At 39.6% G+C, this 16593-nt stretch overlaps 2 protein-coding genes across 2 annotated transcripts; one reads left to right on the top strand and one right to left on the bottom strand.

Annotated features, from left to right (window-relative positions):
• The first annotated feature begins 112 nt into the window (after positions 1–112).
• Positions 113–5262, top strand: LOC149286124 (vacuolar ATPase assembly protein VMA12-like). The gene is made up of 6 exons (XM_089494436.1): positions 113–284; positions 1084–1157; positions 1576–1665; positions 3810–3849; positions 4780–4892; positions 5167–5262. The coding sequence occupies exons 1-6, from the start codon at positions 113–115 to the stop codon at positions 5260–5262; spliced, it is 585 nt and encodes a 194-aa protein (XP_089350562.1).
• Positions 5263–9881: 4619 nt separating this feature from the next.
• LOC149286123 (homeobox protein SEBOX-like) lies at positions 9882–11865 on the bottom strand. The gene is made up of 3 exons (XM_089494435.1): positions 11778–11865; positions 10962–11149; positions 9882–10415 (listed from the first exon to the last, which is right to left on the bottom strand). Exons 1-3 carry the CDS (start codon positions 11863–11865, stop codon positions 9882–9884), a joined length of 810 nt encoding a protein of 269 aa, XP_089350561.1.
• Positions 11866–16593: the final 4728 nt, after the last annotated feature.

Here is a 16593-nt window from a genome sequence, read left to right as displayed (position 1 = left end):
CAGCTGACGTCAGACGCGTGATATTGGGAAGACGTGCTCTGCGTGCCCGGGGATCATGAGGGTTGACCTTCTTCCCAGAATGCCGCGCGTGTTCCGCATCTCGTGAGTAACTATGGCGAGGGCTTACCTGGCCGGCAAGCCGCTGCTAAAAGCCTTGGACGAGGAGAAGTCTAGTCTGACACCGGACTCCAGGAATATAGCCGAGAAAGCCTTGGCCCAGGGGCCCGGGGCAATAGTGCCTTTTAGTGTCTTGAGGGAGCTGCATGGAGTCCTGAGGGCGAAAGGTCAGACGGGGATAACCCGGCTTCACCTTGGCAGTAACTTCGGCTTTCCGTCATTACTGTATTGTCGTGAAAATGTTTTCCGTTCTTACGCAATTATTCTTTGCAAATATCAGTGTTTTTTGACAGACATGTATATGCTGCAGCTCTGACACACATACTTATGCCTTATACTGTCTACTGAGAAGCAATATTACCGTATTTGTTTTAATAGCGCCATCATATTCTGTAGCGCTGTACAATGAGTAGAGGACAATATATATAACTAACAGGTGAGGAGGCCCTGCTCAAGAGCTTACGATCTAGAGGGAGTTACGGGTAAAGGTGTCTGTTAGCGAGGGCGCAGTGATAATAGTATAAGTATTGCAAAAAATTCCCATGCTAGTGAAAGTTTTGGGGTACAGAATATCATTAGAAGACGTTATTCTTCATACGCTGCTTTATTGTGATACCCCAGAGATCTGCAGATAAAGGAAATTTATTAGAACAATATTAGTGACATGCACCTCATCAGTGCTACATTATTACATTGCGTTTATTTATATAGCGCCGGCAGATACCGTAGCGCTTCACAATCGGAGTCGGTAGGATAGATTAAAATCACAAACAACAACTGGCACAACAGGAGAAGAGGGTCCTGCTCTTGTGAGCTTACAATCTAGTAACGCTCAGGAAATTATTTTTCTATGGAATGTACGCAGTTACGTAAAATTCGCAAGCATACGTTTAATAAATGGATGTGTACTATTATGCAAATTTTAAGCATATTTATGTAAAGCTGGTGGTCATCTTTTTGTTTTAGATTCTCCGCTCTTTCTCCATGAGCTTCTTGAAGGCAGTGAAATCCATCTGCCAGAAGTGGAAGTGCCGGAACGTGTAAGTAATCTTTCCAGGTTTGGGCTCAGAACCAGAAGCCACATGTTGCCCATGTAAACTCTTAACCCGGGCTCACTTACTTCAGGGCGTTCTTAAATATTAGGTCGTCAATTCATTATTTTTGTAGACGTCTATATTTTCCTGCATGGGTAGAAAATAAGCATTTGCTTCTGGAAAAATACCCCGGTTGTAGGGAGGCCAGAAAGTTGCTTAGCACAAACTTACATGTCAGTATTCTGTGTATCGTCACCTAGCCAGGCGCAGGACATTGGGACACAGCTGGGGTAGGAAGCTGCAGCTGTTTAAGTACCTTTTTTATTTTTACCCCCAGTTTGACATTAACTTTATGTCCCCCTAACCCATTCAGGCATGACATTTTGGCATCTTACTGATATGATATATATTTTTCTTTGTTTAGAACCCAGAGCTTGTGGCACGCCTGGAAAAGATCAAAGCAAAGTTGGCAAATGAGGAGTACAAACGGATAACAAAGAATGTTAGCAGCCAGGTATGGGGCCTTCAGTCAAGTCAAATGTTTTTTCACATCAGAAAATATGAAATAAATCTTTTAACAGTGGGCCAACCTATGGACACATATAGTCTGTTGCACTGGTTGCCCCCAGTGCTGTCTCCTATTTCATCTTCTGGTTGCTGCATCGGCCATTTTTCTTGGACTCGGCTAACTTTTACTTGTTGATTACCAAAATCTATAAGGTGCTTCCCTGCATTATGTGGGTATATATAAACTTGATTAAATAAAGTATTCCCTGCTGTGAGGTCATACACCCCACATACTGCAGGGCAGCAATATAGGTGATGGGCAACAACATGGAAAACATTAAATGTGTCCAAGAAAAAACCTAGATTGTAAGCTTGCGGACTCTCTTTAATAAATGTATCTGTCGGCTGTAGTCTTCTCATACCCCTTGAATACACATATTGTGCCCCCAGAAGGAAATCATTTACTACATCTTCTACATCCCACCTACAGCAGAGCAGCACTTTGCATGTGCTTGTCGACAAAACATGAAATGTATATGTGTCCTGAATAGGGCTGAAACAACGAATCGATAAAATCGATAATAATCGATAACGGAAATCGTTGTCGACGATTTCCGTTATCGATTAATCGAGTGATCGATTCGTTGTTGGAGCACTCGGCTCCTTTTACTTACCTCCGCGAGCGTTCCCCGCTTCCGCTACACGCGCTGCACTCTCCACCTTCTTCTAGTTGCGAGTGGCTCCGTTCGCACAGAGCGGTTCGCTCTGTGCGAGTGGCTCCATTCGCACAGAGCGAACCGCTCTGTGCGAACTGAGCCACTCGCACAGAGCGAACCGCTCTGTGCGAACGGAGCCACTGGCACAGAGCGATTCGCGGGGGTGGGGTTTCAGGGGATGCAGGGCAGAGTGGGGGTGGGGGGGCAGGCCAGGGTAGGAGACTGAGTGCAGGGCAGGGGGTGGGGATGCAGGGCAGGGGGTGGGGATGCAGGGCAGGAGACTGGGTGCAGGGCAGAGTGGGGGTGGGGGTGCAGGGCAGAGTTAGAGACTGGGTGCAGGGGCACAGTGCCAGGGCTGGGTGCAAAGTGCCAGGGCTGGGTGCAAAGTGCCAGGGCTGGGTGCAAAGTGCCAGGGCTGGGTGCAAAGTGCTGGGTGCAAAGTGCCAGGGCTGGGGCAAAGTGCTGAGTGCTGGGTGCAAAGTGCTGGGTGCAAAGTGCCAGGGCTGGGTGCAAAGTGCTGGGTGCAAAGTGCTGGGTGCAAAGTGCCAGGGCTGGGTGCAAAGTGCCGGGTGCAAAGTGCCGGGTGCAAAGTTTCTTGAACAGTAATAGTCCACCTCTTTTCAGAATGTTTGGGGTTATTTTGTTTCATAAATATTGTGTTTGGGTTTTTGTACTTTGAAAATATTGTTTTTTATTACATCATAACAAAATAAGAATGTTAATGTAAATTTTAAGTTGTTTTTTAACATCCAGTTCATTAAATTATTTTAAATAAACAAAAAATTTGCATATTGTTTTTTTTTATCCGATTAATCGAAAAAATAATCGGCCAACTAATCGATTATTAAAATAATCGTTAGTTGCAGCCCTAGTCCTGAACAAAGTGCCCCCCAACAAAAAACTCCTCTGTCATACCAAATCAGCTTATATGGGGGCTTAACTGGACATGTACCCAAAGTGTATATCTGTGATAAAATGAGCATGGGATTATATACCTGACCTGTTTAACCCCTTCATCATGGAGCTCAGAGCCAATAAGAGGAGAGGGCTTATGTCTAACTTTTGTGTAAATCCATCTTTTTAATGTTTTTGTTCAATCCCAGTGCTAAGAACAAACATAATCTTTGCCTGTTTTTTTTACTTTTGACACAGTCATTAGACGCTTGCATAATCAGACTTTGGCTCTGTCTGTCTGTATTTACACTTGAAACACGATTATGACACTTGTGTACCAAAAGGGAATTAAATTCACAGCCAGTGCCCTTTTTCGTTTTTTGGTGTTCGCGTCAGGACTGATTCAATTCATCGTTCTTATTAGACAATTCACAACTAGATTTGGAATAACACTGAAAATGCTTCAGCATATGTATAGTTTATTAATCTGGTATCTGACCTATTGCTTTCCTTACAATTTCTCTTTTTCTCTCTTTCTCAGGCCAATCGACATGGGACTCTGGCTGACCTGAGCAGACAAGGTGAGCATCAATCTCAATTTGTGAGACTCTTAGATAAAGCCTCTGCAGTTTGTGAAATGCCTGAAAAATATGAATATGCATTTCAAAGCAAACAAAGTTTAACATAACCATTATGTTTATCGGGCTGATAAAACACACATGATATTTTTAATTGACTGGTTGATATTTTAATTGATTATACTGCCGTATATATAATAAACTGTTTATGCTTTATATACTGAATTACAGCGTTCAGAGTAGGTCAGTGTGTTGGGTTATAACATAGGCTATGCCTAAAGTCTAAATGCCTAGGAAAGACACTCAGTGTTTGTTTTTCTTGTCTAGCGTATTCGTTGTAAGGCAACAAAAGAACAGGACGTGGCTTATTGACACTTTCTGTTTTGATATCAATGGACATCAAACACCTGCTTAATTTGCTTTGTCAGTGTGTTTAGTTTACAAAAAAACAAAAACCACCAAAAGACTTCACTTTGGAAGAAATAACTTCCTTTTTATGGTAGTCACATGCCTGATTGCAAAATAATTTAAATCTCTTAACCCGTTTAGCACCCGAATTAAGAGGTCCATGTTTTAGGAGTGCAGCAGTGATGCAGGGGGAACAATTTTGTGGCCCCTTTAAACATTTCTCTCTAATTACCTTTGTGGAAAGCTCATTCCACACTCAGTGGTCCATTTAGTAAGCGTATATTCAGTAAGCGTGTATTGTAGTCCAATCACTCGTGAACACAATCCCATATACATGACATATCGGCAAAATGAAGTTCATTAATGATACTTTTTCATTGATTGGTTATACTCATTATAATAATGTTAAGCACTACACAGACTTGGCTTTGCCATAACTTGTTGCTGCAGTGAAGAATTTCTGTTTAAAGATTATTGGAAAATTGCTATTGTAATTGTCCTTTCTTTTTTCTTTGTCTGTCGCAGTCCGACCGTTGAAGACGATGGTGATAACGGTCTTTAACTTCTTTGTCACGATTGCCGCTGCTTTTGCTTGCACTTACATTGGCAGCCAGTATGTGTTTTCTGAAGTATCTGCGGTGAGTAGAGACTACCTATGGTATTTATCAGTTTAATTTTGTAGCACTCATTAATATTAATGCTCTGGTTGCCATAGTGATGTACATATTATTATTTCAACAACCTGTGCATACCCAATAATATATTTTATAGCTGGCATTGGCAGAATACTGGAAAGACAGTGGAATTGGTATCTGAATTTCTTCCCCAATTTAAACTTTGAGGGGTGTTGGGGGAAGCTACCAGCCTTCAGGTCGCATACATTTTTTGAGTCATTTAAATTTTTGCTTCTAGCGAGTTCTCACGTCTGTGATCGTGGCATCGTTGGTCGGATTAGCAGAGCTGTATGTCCTGGTCCGGACAATGGAAGGTGAGCTTGGAGAGTTGTAGTCATTGGTTTAAGAAGCTACAAGACAAAGTTCACAATGTTCCTGAGCTGGACTCATGTTAATGTCGTCAAGAATCTTCACAGCTTTGGAGAGAGGTCAACAACTTGCGTGAAATCATACTTGAATATGAACAGGAAACCCTGAAGAAGACTGCACTCGACTACTATTATTCAGCACTTCTTTTATTTCTTCTGTCTTGCATACATGTTACTAAGACATCGTTTGGGATAATGATTGTGTCTGCCATCCTTTTCACTGGCATCGTCTTGCTTTTACCATCTCTCCCCTTGACATTAGAACCATAACATGTATTCAGCTTATACAGTAAGGTGGTGCTCATAGCAATGTCATGATTTGCCCAAGGAACATGTGTTGTTGTGATTTGGGATGATATTACTAGAAGGTTCTTGTAATATCAAGAAACCAAAGCCTCTCTCTGGCGCAGAGAGAAGCCAAAAGAAAAACGGAAAGGGGATTCAAGCCAAAACTAATTAAGGTATGTACATGGAGTAAACTTTGGGCATGTGACTGGATGTTTTCCATCCTTTTTTTCCTCTATCCATAAATCATTTACTTTGAAAAAGTTTGTAAAGGTTTCCATGGGGATCACTCAGGATTTAATGGAATTGTAAGATAGTTGCAGCTGCGAGAGATATCCCGACTTACACCGTTAATGCCAGACTGCAAGATTTTTATTTTTAGGACAACTCCTAAACAAATGACCAGCACATAATAATCAAATTGACCAAAATAAATAAATGTTTGTTATTTAAGGGTTTTTGGTATAAAGCATAGTTTTGCGTTCCCAAAATGTAAAATAGATTACTTCCTTGTATGTATAACTATTTATTTACAGTCTGTCACTGCATAAAGTGCTTAAAATTGCAATAAAAATGTACACAGAGCCTCGTGTTGTTTAGCACATGTGAATAATTTTGATGCCGGAATTCCTAGTTAATAACGGCTGATGCCCTGCTGCATTTTTGATTTTGAGAAAGTTATGTCTTTTAATACCAATTATTCAATATTGTGCCTCTACCAACACACCATTTGTCTAGTATTTAGAGGGTTATCCCCTCAGGTGTTGCCCCAGTAATAACTTGGTCATTTTACCTCATTTAAGCTGTTACTTGTATATGTATAAATTAATGTGCAGTGATTGAAGGTTTTGTCCCACTTAAACAATGTGATAAGCAAATAAACGTCAGCTGATCTGTTATTTTTCACTTTTTTGTTTCCTTCGAAGGTTTAATTACATGAAACCAACCAGGAACATGTTTAAGAATCTAATAGTGGCTGTTTTTGGTGCCGTATGACAATGCGTGACAAAAATAAGGCAGCAATCTTAAATAAATAAATAATAATTAGTTTGAAGGGTGGGACAGCAACTTTTTAAAGTAAGCTTTCTGTGTTTTCTTTATTGCTTCTTCTAGCAGCATGTATTTGAGCGCTCTATCCTTACGTCACTTGCTTTCTCAGAATCGCAGTAGGACTTACAGTAATAATAGGGAAAACAGTCATATCTTTTGCCCAGCTACACATATCTAGCACAGAAAAACATTTTCAACCAGGATACATTTTATGACCAGGGCAGTAAAATAGGTAAATTTTACATGAGGACATGTGACATACACACGCATAAAATCTTACAATCCCAGTGTATATTCTGTTTTACTTGTATAGCGCTAACAATGTACGCAGTCTTCTTACAATACAGACATATACAATACAAAGGGTATGACAAAACTAGAATTGACGTACTAAGGCTAGCCGTTCCAATAGGCTCTGCTCACAAGGTGATGTGTATAAGGTAAATGCATTCATAGAGATTTGTGAAGTGAGGACATAAAACAGTGCAAGGCTTATGTAGTTCCAATTAGTTGCGTGGTTTTTATTCCAAAAACTATTGTATCGTGCTGTTTTAGACAGCATGGCATTTTATTCATATGGGAAATAGGGAAACTTACATGTCACGGCTGGGCTGTGGAAGTTTCACCTTTTGAATACAGCTTTGCATGATCCAATCCTGCGGTAGATTTTCAGTGTTTAACATTGTCAAATAATGTTCTGATATCTGTTAAGCCCCTGCTAAAAAACACTTAATTTTTATTTTAGATGTAGAGATCGAACCTGGCGCTATGAAGTTGTGGCAGGATTAGGTAATATAAATAAATCCAGAGCCGCATCTTTCTGACAATCATCTGTGAATAAACGGCCAGATTAAAGCAATGTTCATGAAGATTAGTGGGCATTACGGATGACTGTGATATTCCAGGATTGCAGCTCATAGGGATGTGATTGCAAACTTCTTCAAGAGTAAACTGCAATATAATACTATCAATCCATTGAAAATTAAAAAAAAAAAGGGGAGTTAAGCTGATAGCGACCGAAAGCTTGCTTTATAGACATTTTAATACGCAAATATTGAGCTTCAGAGAGTGGTCTTCACAAAGGAAGATAAGGTTGAATGTCTTGATTAGGAATATGAAGATTATAGGATTGTCAGCACTGTATATTTGGGATTTACGTGGTAATAATTTACATACACAAGAAATCCCGGTATAGGAGATGCACTCTGGTCATGTAGGTTGGGGCAGCTTTCACGCCAAGGAAAGGGGTTCTGGGGTTGTTCACAATATAATGAGCATGAGAATCATCTGGAGAAAACCCAAGACAATACCAAATCAATTATTTGCTGAAATGAGTGCATGCTTGAGGGTGAGCACACACCCTAAACAAGGTCTATTCATTGTTAGTGTCTGATTACTCTGAATGGGAGATATGCCCAACTTGAGTGTAGTAAGGTTACTCCATGGTGAGTTCGGCAGTGAATCCGGTCTGATTTCAGCCTATAGCAATGATCACGTTTAGAGACCTTCAGATGCAATTGGGCTTGGGTATGTATAACTTATATAACTTATTCAGCTGAGAGGTTTGATCAGCATTGTAAACTGTAAAGATTAAAAGTTTAGGCATCTAGAAATGTACAATTCTACATTTAGTGATTAAATTAATTGCCATATTGTCACATGCAATATGCGATACTATCCCCTTAATACTAGGTGTTACATGTGACTTTAAGAGACTCACCGTTACATTTCTTTGGGATGAAGGATGCTTTTAGTTGATGTGCGCAGTTGTTTCTTGTGTGACTCGGGGTGCTAACAAACTTATAATCACCTTTTGTCACCTTGCTAAGATTAAAAGAATATGCTGGAAAAATTGTACACTACTGTATTTAGCCTCCCACACAACACGAAAGAGGAGGTGTGCAGGTAATTTATACTTTCAACTCGCTTATGTCTCTATGCATTATGCAGGGCCAACCACAGTGAGCTTCACCTGCAATAAGTACTTGGCCTTGTATAATACCTGCTTATGGGCTGATTAGATGGACCTGTTTGGTCTTAGCTGTCCCGAATTCTGGTTTCATAGTTTAAATCAGTGAGATCTCTTGAAAGTGACTAATTGGACCATTTATTGCATATGACCAGTTTGGCCCTTCATAATTTTTAGTAAAATCCGGTGAGTTTAAAACTCAAATCCCAAGAAATTCCAACTTTAGTGATTTCACCCCACTGTCCGTGTTTTTGCAAACAACGTAAAATCAAGGAAGATGTATGGTGAGAATGCGACAATTCCAAACTGGAGGTGTAAACTGTGTTCTTAATGGCAAAAACTGTACCGCAGTGAGGAATATCATGATGCTATATCTATAATTCAATAAACAATAGGAAATGACAAGAATGCTAGGATATGGGTTTAATGCTTGCCAGACTTTACAATATTTGATTACATGTAAATGAGAATAACCTGATTTCTCTGCTTTTACACAGAGAATTTCACCTTGACAGTTAATCTACACAAAAGTTTTGTCTTTTCAACAAAATTACCGTGTTCAGTATATAAGTGTGATATACTTTATTTGTGTGTTTCGTTTGTACGGTTCAAGATCCAGCCTGGTTATACTGGGATAACTGTGGCAAAATGATATCAATCCTGAAAGAAGCTTATAGCAGTTACCATCTTGCATTCCAGGGGTTAAATTACTACTAATAACTATGAACATAGCTGGTAGTTATTACATTACCTAACACCCGGGGTGAGTCGGGAAAACATGTCACCCGGATTTTACATGAGAAGCCTTCTTTGTAGAACATAGCTATTGTACATTACTGAGTTCACACTCAAAAGAGTTTGTAGATACATATGGCCTAAAGTTTTATCTTCTTTTATCTTGCCAAATATTTAAAGCATATTGTTTGTGTAAAAAAACAAACTTATGTGGTTTTTTTTTTTCAAATATTTTAAATTTTTACTGTTTTTTTTTTTTTTTTTTAGACTTTTCATTTTTGAAACAAAACAGAAATATGTAGGTGTTAACACCACTTCCTTCTCTAGAAATCAAAGCATTAACAAATCAAACTCCAGAATCGAGGGACCCTTCTCCTTTGTAGTTTTATGTTCACAATATGGTTACTCGGCAGCTACTGTCGCGTAACTCCAGCTGTATTATAAGTGTCTTGGAGGCTGGTTCGAGTTTTCCATAGGCTTCATATAGTCTAGTCTTTATGGTAGAATGTATCATCTGATAAATCCTTTGAGTTCCAAAGAAAACGTTTAGGATTCTCCAGCATTGGTGATTATGGCAGAATTGTATATGAGATCAGATATAGATCCTAATGAGGTTTGAGATCCATTCTGATCCATTCCTTGAGGAAACACCCCTAAATATGAAAACTGAGAAGTCATATAATGTTCCAGCTCCATCATCTGAGCTGGAACGGTGTCGTATCCGTAGTGTGGGCTTTGTTTATTGGGGGGATAACACCCCCACTGTAGCCCCTGCTGTCCATGGTTGTACTGCACGGTGTCATCATACTGCTGATGATAATGTGGAGGCGATGGTTCGACGACTTGCTGACATGGCACCTGCTGTACGCCAGCCTCCTGCTGACAGTATGAACCATAAACCAGAGGCTGGTTTGATGGGAACTGCATGGAAATCAGAGGCTCTCTGGAATTACAGATCTGTGAATGGGCTTGCGCGGTTAGATGCAAGTACGGTGTCCGGGTGGAAGAGCCCCTCTTGTATAAAGATTTGTCCAGCTTTCCACTCTTGTTTTTCCGGGCTCTCCGGTTTTGGAACCAAACCTGTCAATAGAGAAAGAAGTATGGTTAATTACTTAATAAAAAGTATTTACATAAAACGGGAATGTTGATCTTGAAATCATTTTTTATTAAAAAAAACATTCATTTTAAACAATTACCGTTTTGCATACTGTGTTTTCACACAACCCCATATTAGCCATTTCTACCTGGTTCTACTAGTTCTGTTATCTTAGCCCAAGCTACTAGACACCCTGACTCCTTATCATACTGCTTTGTGGTAAACAATAGAAAGCCTCAGTCTTAGTCACTCAGCTGACTAATGAAACTCTATGGATAAAGGATTTCATTTTCTTTCTTTAGTATTACCATAAACAGCTCATTGTGGGATTTGGATAGGGAAAGTTACCCGAACAAGTAGGGTTGAATAAATATTTCCAGGTGATAGTGAGCTTCATCTTACACTTTCCTTGCCGAGCATCATAGGGATGGTAGTCTAACAACAGCTGGTGATCAACATGTTTTTTTAACAAGTGTAGAGGACGATGCATCTATATCCCTCCTCCTCCCCAGATATTCGGTATGACTTACCTGTACTTTGGATTCTGGCAGCCTGATGATTTTGGCCAGGTGCTCCCTTGTGCTAATATCTGGATAAGGCACCACAGCAAACACACTCTCCAGCTCCACCTGCTGCCACTTGCTGTACAGGGTCCTCTTCCTCTTCCTCTGAGCAGGGGAACCCCCATTAACCTGGGGCAAGCAGTGCTTTGATTTGTCTATAAAGAGGATACAATTTGCTGTTATATATAAGGCATTTACTTCTTTTTCAATTATTTATTGCATTTTGTGGATGAGCAATGTGGAGACTGATAGAAGCAAAGAATCTGATGGAAAGTTTAAATTCCCCCCACTTTATTAGCCTTTACAGCCTCTTCTGGGATGCTTTTCCACTTATCTACCACCCATCTTGGTAAAGTAAAAAAGTTTGCTAATTGTTTCTGTTGTTGATGAGCTGATGATTAACTTGCTTCCCGAACCACAACTGGTATAAGATAGAGAAACACTATTCTAACCCATTGAGAACTGGATACTATGATTTCTGGACACGTTCTTCCAATAAAATGCCGAAACTCTACAACCACATTATATATCATGTCATATGCCGGGTGCTTATAGATTTTACCCTTCAGGTGCCAACAAAAGAAAGATCGATTAAAAAAGGGGGGTATGAGATTTTTGTAACTTTATAAAGGGTGTAGTTAATTCATCTTAATTGCCCTACACGGGATTCCTTCGGGGTAGAGATGCCCTGCATCTGCCCTGTACAGGTCACTCCTTCGGGGTAGCGATGCCCTGCACCGCCCTGTCCGGGGGTAGCGATGCCCCCAGCCCATCCGTCTGTACCTGGTGCTGGCACATTCTCCTGGCTGCTCCAGTCTGGCACCGGCGGCTGCTTTATGGTGAAATAGTCCGATCTGAGGATGCGCTCCATGTGTTAGTGCGAGTGATCGTCCCGGCTGCACTGGATCTTTCCCTGTCTTACCTGCTCCGCACCGTCTAAGCCTCTTATACTCGCAGTGAGCCCCCTCCTCTGGCAGACCCCAGGGGTCCCCGTGGCTCCTCCTCACTCCGCTTTTGAAGTGCTCTGAGCTCTGCATCCCCTTTGATCGGGACGGACTCACAATGCAAAGTGTCTGACACCTGGGACTCCAGCCCGTGCCGCTGCATCCTCGGGTCTTTGCAATCCACGTTTGGAAATGCAGCGTCTCACCTTGGGCTGCCCGGCACTTCCTCTCACAGGAAGCGGGGCTGCCTCCCCCACCAGACGGTGCTGGGGGGGGCAAAGGAAGGAAGCACCGGGGCACATCTCCCCATTCTCTGCATTCATATGTGTATCATACGTGCTGCATACATGTTTAGATGTTACACAGGGTGTGTGTATTAATGTCTCGCTGGTGGGATGCTTTTCAGTTGCCTGTAATAATAACCGTTATAATATTATAGATTTGCATTTTATTTGCAACTAGAATTTAGTTTGTGATTTCCTTTAAAAAGACCAAAAAAATAATAACTTTTTAAAGAAAAATGTGTAATTGCCTCTACAGGAGCTCGAATTTACCAAGAGGCGATACGATGAAAAGAAAACGAATTCTAGCAGCTGGGGATGAATATCAATGGAATAAAATATTAGTTTCCTGCTCTGTCTGTATGTCTGTCTGGATGTGGAGTCTATCAGCTTAGTGTGAGTAACTTCTGTCTGTCCACAATATTACCTCTATCTATCTATCTATCTATCTATCTATCTATCTATCTATCTATCTAATTATCTATCTATCTATCTATCTATCTATCTATCTATCTATCTATCTATTATCTATCTATCTATCTATCTATCTATCTATCTATCTATCCATTATCTATCTATCTATCTATCTATCTATCTATCTATCCATCATTTATCTATCTATCTATCTATCTATCCACTTATATCTATCTATCTATCTATCTATCTATCTATCTATCAATCTATCTATCTAATTATCTATCTATCTATCTATCTATCTATCTATCTATCTATCTATCTATCTATCTATCTATCTATCCATCATTTATCTATCTATCTATCTATCTATCTATCTATCTATCCAATTCTCTCTCTCTCTCTCTTTCTCTCTCTCTCCACATATATCTATCTATTTCATGTGTGTTCATCGTATTTCATGTTCAGTATTGTAATAATATAGCTGTTTATTAAATCAGATTATATGTTTGCAGTGTTGCCTGAGTAGGGATAATAGCCAGGTGTCACATCTGCCTTTTATTCATATCAACATAACTATGAGAGATACAAGAATGTTACTCTATAACTTCATAACAAATTTTAACTCCACAATAAACATTTAACACACAGTAATACTTAGTAATATTGACTGCCTTGAAGTCCTTAGGATATACAGTATAAAACCTCCTGCATATTATTCATGATGTCAGGGCTAGCCCTACACCAAAATGCAGCCCAGACAATAAGCCTCAACATGCATACACCCCATGCCAGTTTTATACTGCCAATGTAAGCATGGATCTCTTTTGTATGCCCTCTACACATTGTGGAGGCTTCCATTGCACTCATTTCTGGTATCAGACGGGCTTATACATATTGGGGGCAGTTTCTGGGGTGACTGTTTCCCAGGTCCAGGCACCCCAAGCAGCCACCCGACTTGCCTGCCCCAAAGGGTGTCTCTGCATGATGTCCATAAATCTAACAGGGTGATGGAACCATAGGAGCTGTAGCCACCAGAATTCGGAAAGCTAGTGTTTGGCTCTTGGTAGTCCTTTCCCTTGGAGCAGAAGCTCCACTACTTGTTCGAAGGCTAACTCTACCATGGCTCCACTGAATCTTGTAGATTCCTGGATGTCTCCTGACATAATCAACAAAAACTTCTGCCTTTGCTTCCAGAGCACTGAACATACATTTCTTATTCTGCCTCAGCTTTAATACAAATTTTAAAATACATACATTAAGTAACACGGTATTTATGACAACTTCCTTAATAAAAGCTGTAAAGTAATAATTATGTGTAATCTGCCTCACATGTTCATAGGTTTCACACCTCAAGGGCAACTTGGACCAATGGAGACCAACATAATTGGTGTGGAATCTTACCGTTATATACTGCCCAGTAAAGCAGTGGCAAAAAAGATGTATTGCTACCAGCTTTGGTGTTGGTGATGACTTTTCAAAGAATGCTAACGATCAAAGCTCTGTAATTGTAAAAATCAGATACATCCTTAAAAACCAGATTTGGGCTGAGATCTTATTTTTAGTATAGTTTGGGAACTGTGGGAACCTTTTTTTCTTGAAAGATGTCATTATATTGCATTTAATATAACAGAGTGCGTAAGAGGCTTCTCCGACGTCTTTAGTCTTCTACTTCTTTACCTCTTTGGTATATGTTAAGTAAGGGTCAAAGATGTTCAAGTGTATTTGAGATGTGAAGTGTCTGGTAAAGGACACCACCTTGAGTTCTCACCTTGGGTATTCACTAAAGCTCACAACTCATTAGATAACTACCGGAAGGCGACATATATACCATGAGATCAGCGGGGTGCTACAGACACTCACTCTTTTATTGATACATACCCCATGTTCTTACACATGCATAATTGAAAATAATTTAAAACATTACATAAGTAACTTTTTGGATATTGAGGTTTATTCACTAAAATGGGAATGTGCAGGCTTGAATTTTAGTGTATATGACAAAGATGTGGCCAACCATACCGAGCATGTCCTGGTTGGCTCTAATGCATGGTTAAATCCGTAGGGTTTTCTGCCTCACCTCAGTAAATGAACTATGGATTAGGCCATCTTTCAGTAGACTCTTGCCCTTTTTGCCCTTCCCAATTTAAAGCGAAGCCAGTGAGTTCAAATGGCAATTTCCCACCTTATTTATGTTTGGATATTTATTTTATTTTGTAACATCATGATATTTTCTTCATTATATAGCTTGATGGCTGCTCTATCGTGGTATCTTCCAGGATCCAAGTCGTATATATGATGTATTTGTATACATTGGGAAGAGAGTGAAGCACAGATATGTATTTATTAGTTGGGGTTGATGGCCAGTTGTAGAGCCGTTTAGAAATGTCTTCCCGTTCTGTAGGGCAGCTAGCAGGATGTATCCCGGTTTGGTTGCTGCCTGATGTATAGCTGCAATGTGTATTTTACACAGACAGACGGCCACAAGGGTGTTCAGCTATTGTTTCTTTGAGGCCCATTCATCCTTTCCTCATTACACCTTCTGTATAGGTTGTTAGCCTAATGAATGAGATGCAGGCCCCAATCACCTCAGAAAAGACTTGCGATAATGAGGAAGCTGGGGAACATTTCAAAGGACTGAGGGTCAATATTTTTAGTAGGTGCATTGTCCGGAGAGTTAGGAGTTGTGTTTGCCTTGGTGACTTCATAGGCTTTCATTTATTAGTATTTTCATCCTTTTTCACCTTAAAATTGTTAGTATACCCACAAAAGTCATATATCTTTCAAGGACCAATATGACTTTGTTTTGAATGCTGCTGGTAGTACAGTGAAACATTTAGGATATAAGTAAAAAAATGTATGATTTTCATTTAATCATTTAAACTAGATTAATTTTATATATATATATATATATATATACATATATTTATCACTATTTTTATATACATTAAGTATATTGATTTAAAAATTAGATTATGCATGTCTTTCTGGCAATAAATATTAGAAGGTGTATATTGAGTTAGTATGTTGGGTTTGTAACCGTAATTATGAACAAAGAACCAACGAATAGCACACAAAAGTACACGTTTCTAGAAAATATCAATAACTTTTCTGCATTTCTTAGGATTTTTTGCATGTTACAAGCAACTGCACCAAAAGTTGGTGGATTACAGAAACACCCCACATGCATTGGGGATTTTGTTATATTTTTTTTTGTAATTTATAGGACACTTTGCCTTGCATCTTTAATAGCATTTATATTTTGTAAAAGTAAAATAATGATATAGTAACTTTCCCCACATTTTTTCAGTTTTACAAAAACTTTTTCACTTCCTACAAGTCCAACTTTAAATTGCACTCCCCAATTCCTCCAACTAACACAAAAAAAAATAAAACTGTATTATAAAATTATTTTTAAAGATCACTTGTACCAGGAAGTCCTTGGCACAAGAATGGCGGTGGAAGCTACAATGGTTCTGCAGCAATTTTTATTTTGCAGTTAGTTGGTGGAATCCTGCTTGGAAAAAGTTTGCCGCAGTGCCTGGCAAAATTCTCAGGCTGTATAAGTCCAGGGTTAAGGGATTGTTGAATGATATTCAGCTTATATTGTAGGGAAGTATATTCATTTCCTAGGCCTGCCTGTTGATACAGTATAAATAAAGTAAACATTGCAATTCAGATCAAATAATTGGCAACATTTTTAAAGCCATATTTTTGTTTTACCAAACGTTTACCCCCCATGGACCTATTGAATTCAATTATGCACTTTGGTTTGCAGATATTTACCCCTCTAACAAGCCCTGGTATTGTGGACAACATGCGGACATCCTTGCGATTTGTGCACCAGAGTTCCTTCAATTGTGGATCAAAGCCACCATAGTAGGTACCAGCAGCTGGGGAAACTTTAAATTTTTTTCTATATGTAAAAATCACTACTACCAAAAAAACTCTATGAAACCT

Source organism: Sceloporus occidentalis, unplaced genomic scaffold, assembly GCF_023333645.1.
Source record: "Sceloporus occidentalis isolate IW3139 unplaced genomic scaffold, rSceOcc1.0.p SCAF_72, whole genome shotgun sequence".
Classification (NCBI taxonomy): domain Eukaryota; kingdom Metazoa; phylum Chordata; class Lepidosauria; order Squamata; family Phrynosomatidae; genus Sceloporus; species Sceloporus occidentalis.
Note: the sequence above shows the minus strand (reverse complement) of the source record. Positions and strands in the feature narration are given on the sequence as shown.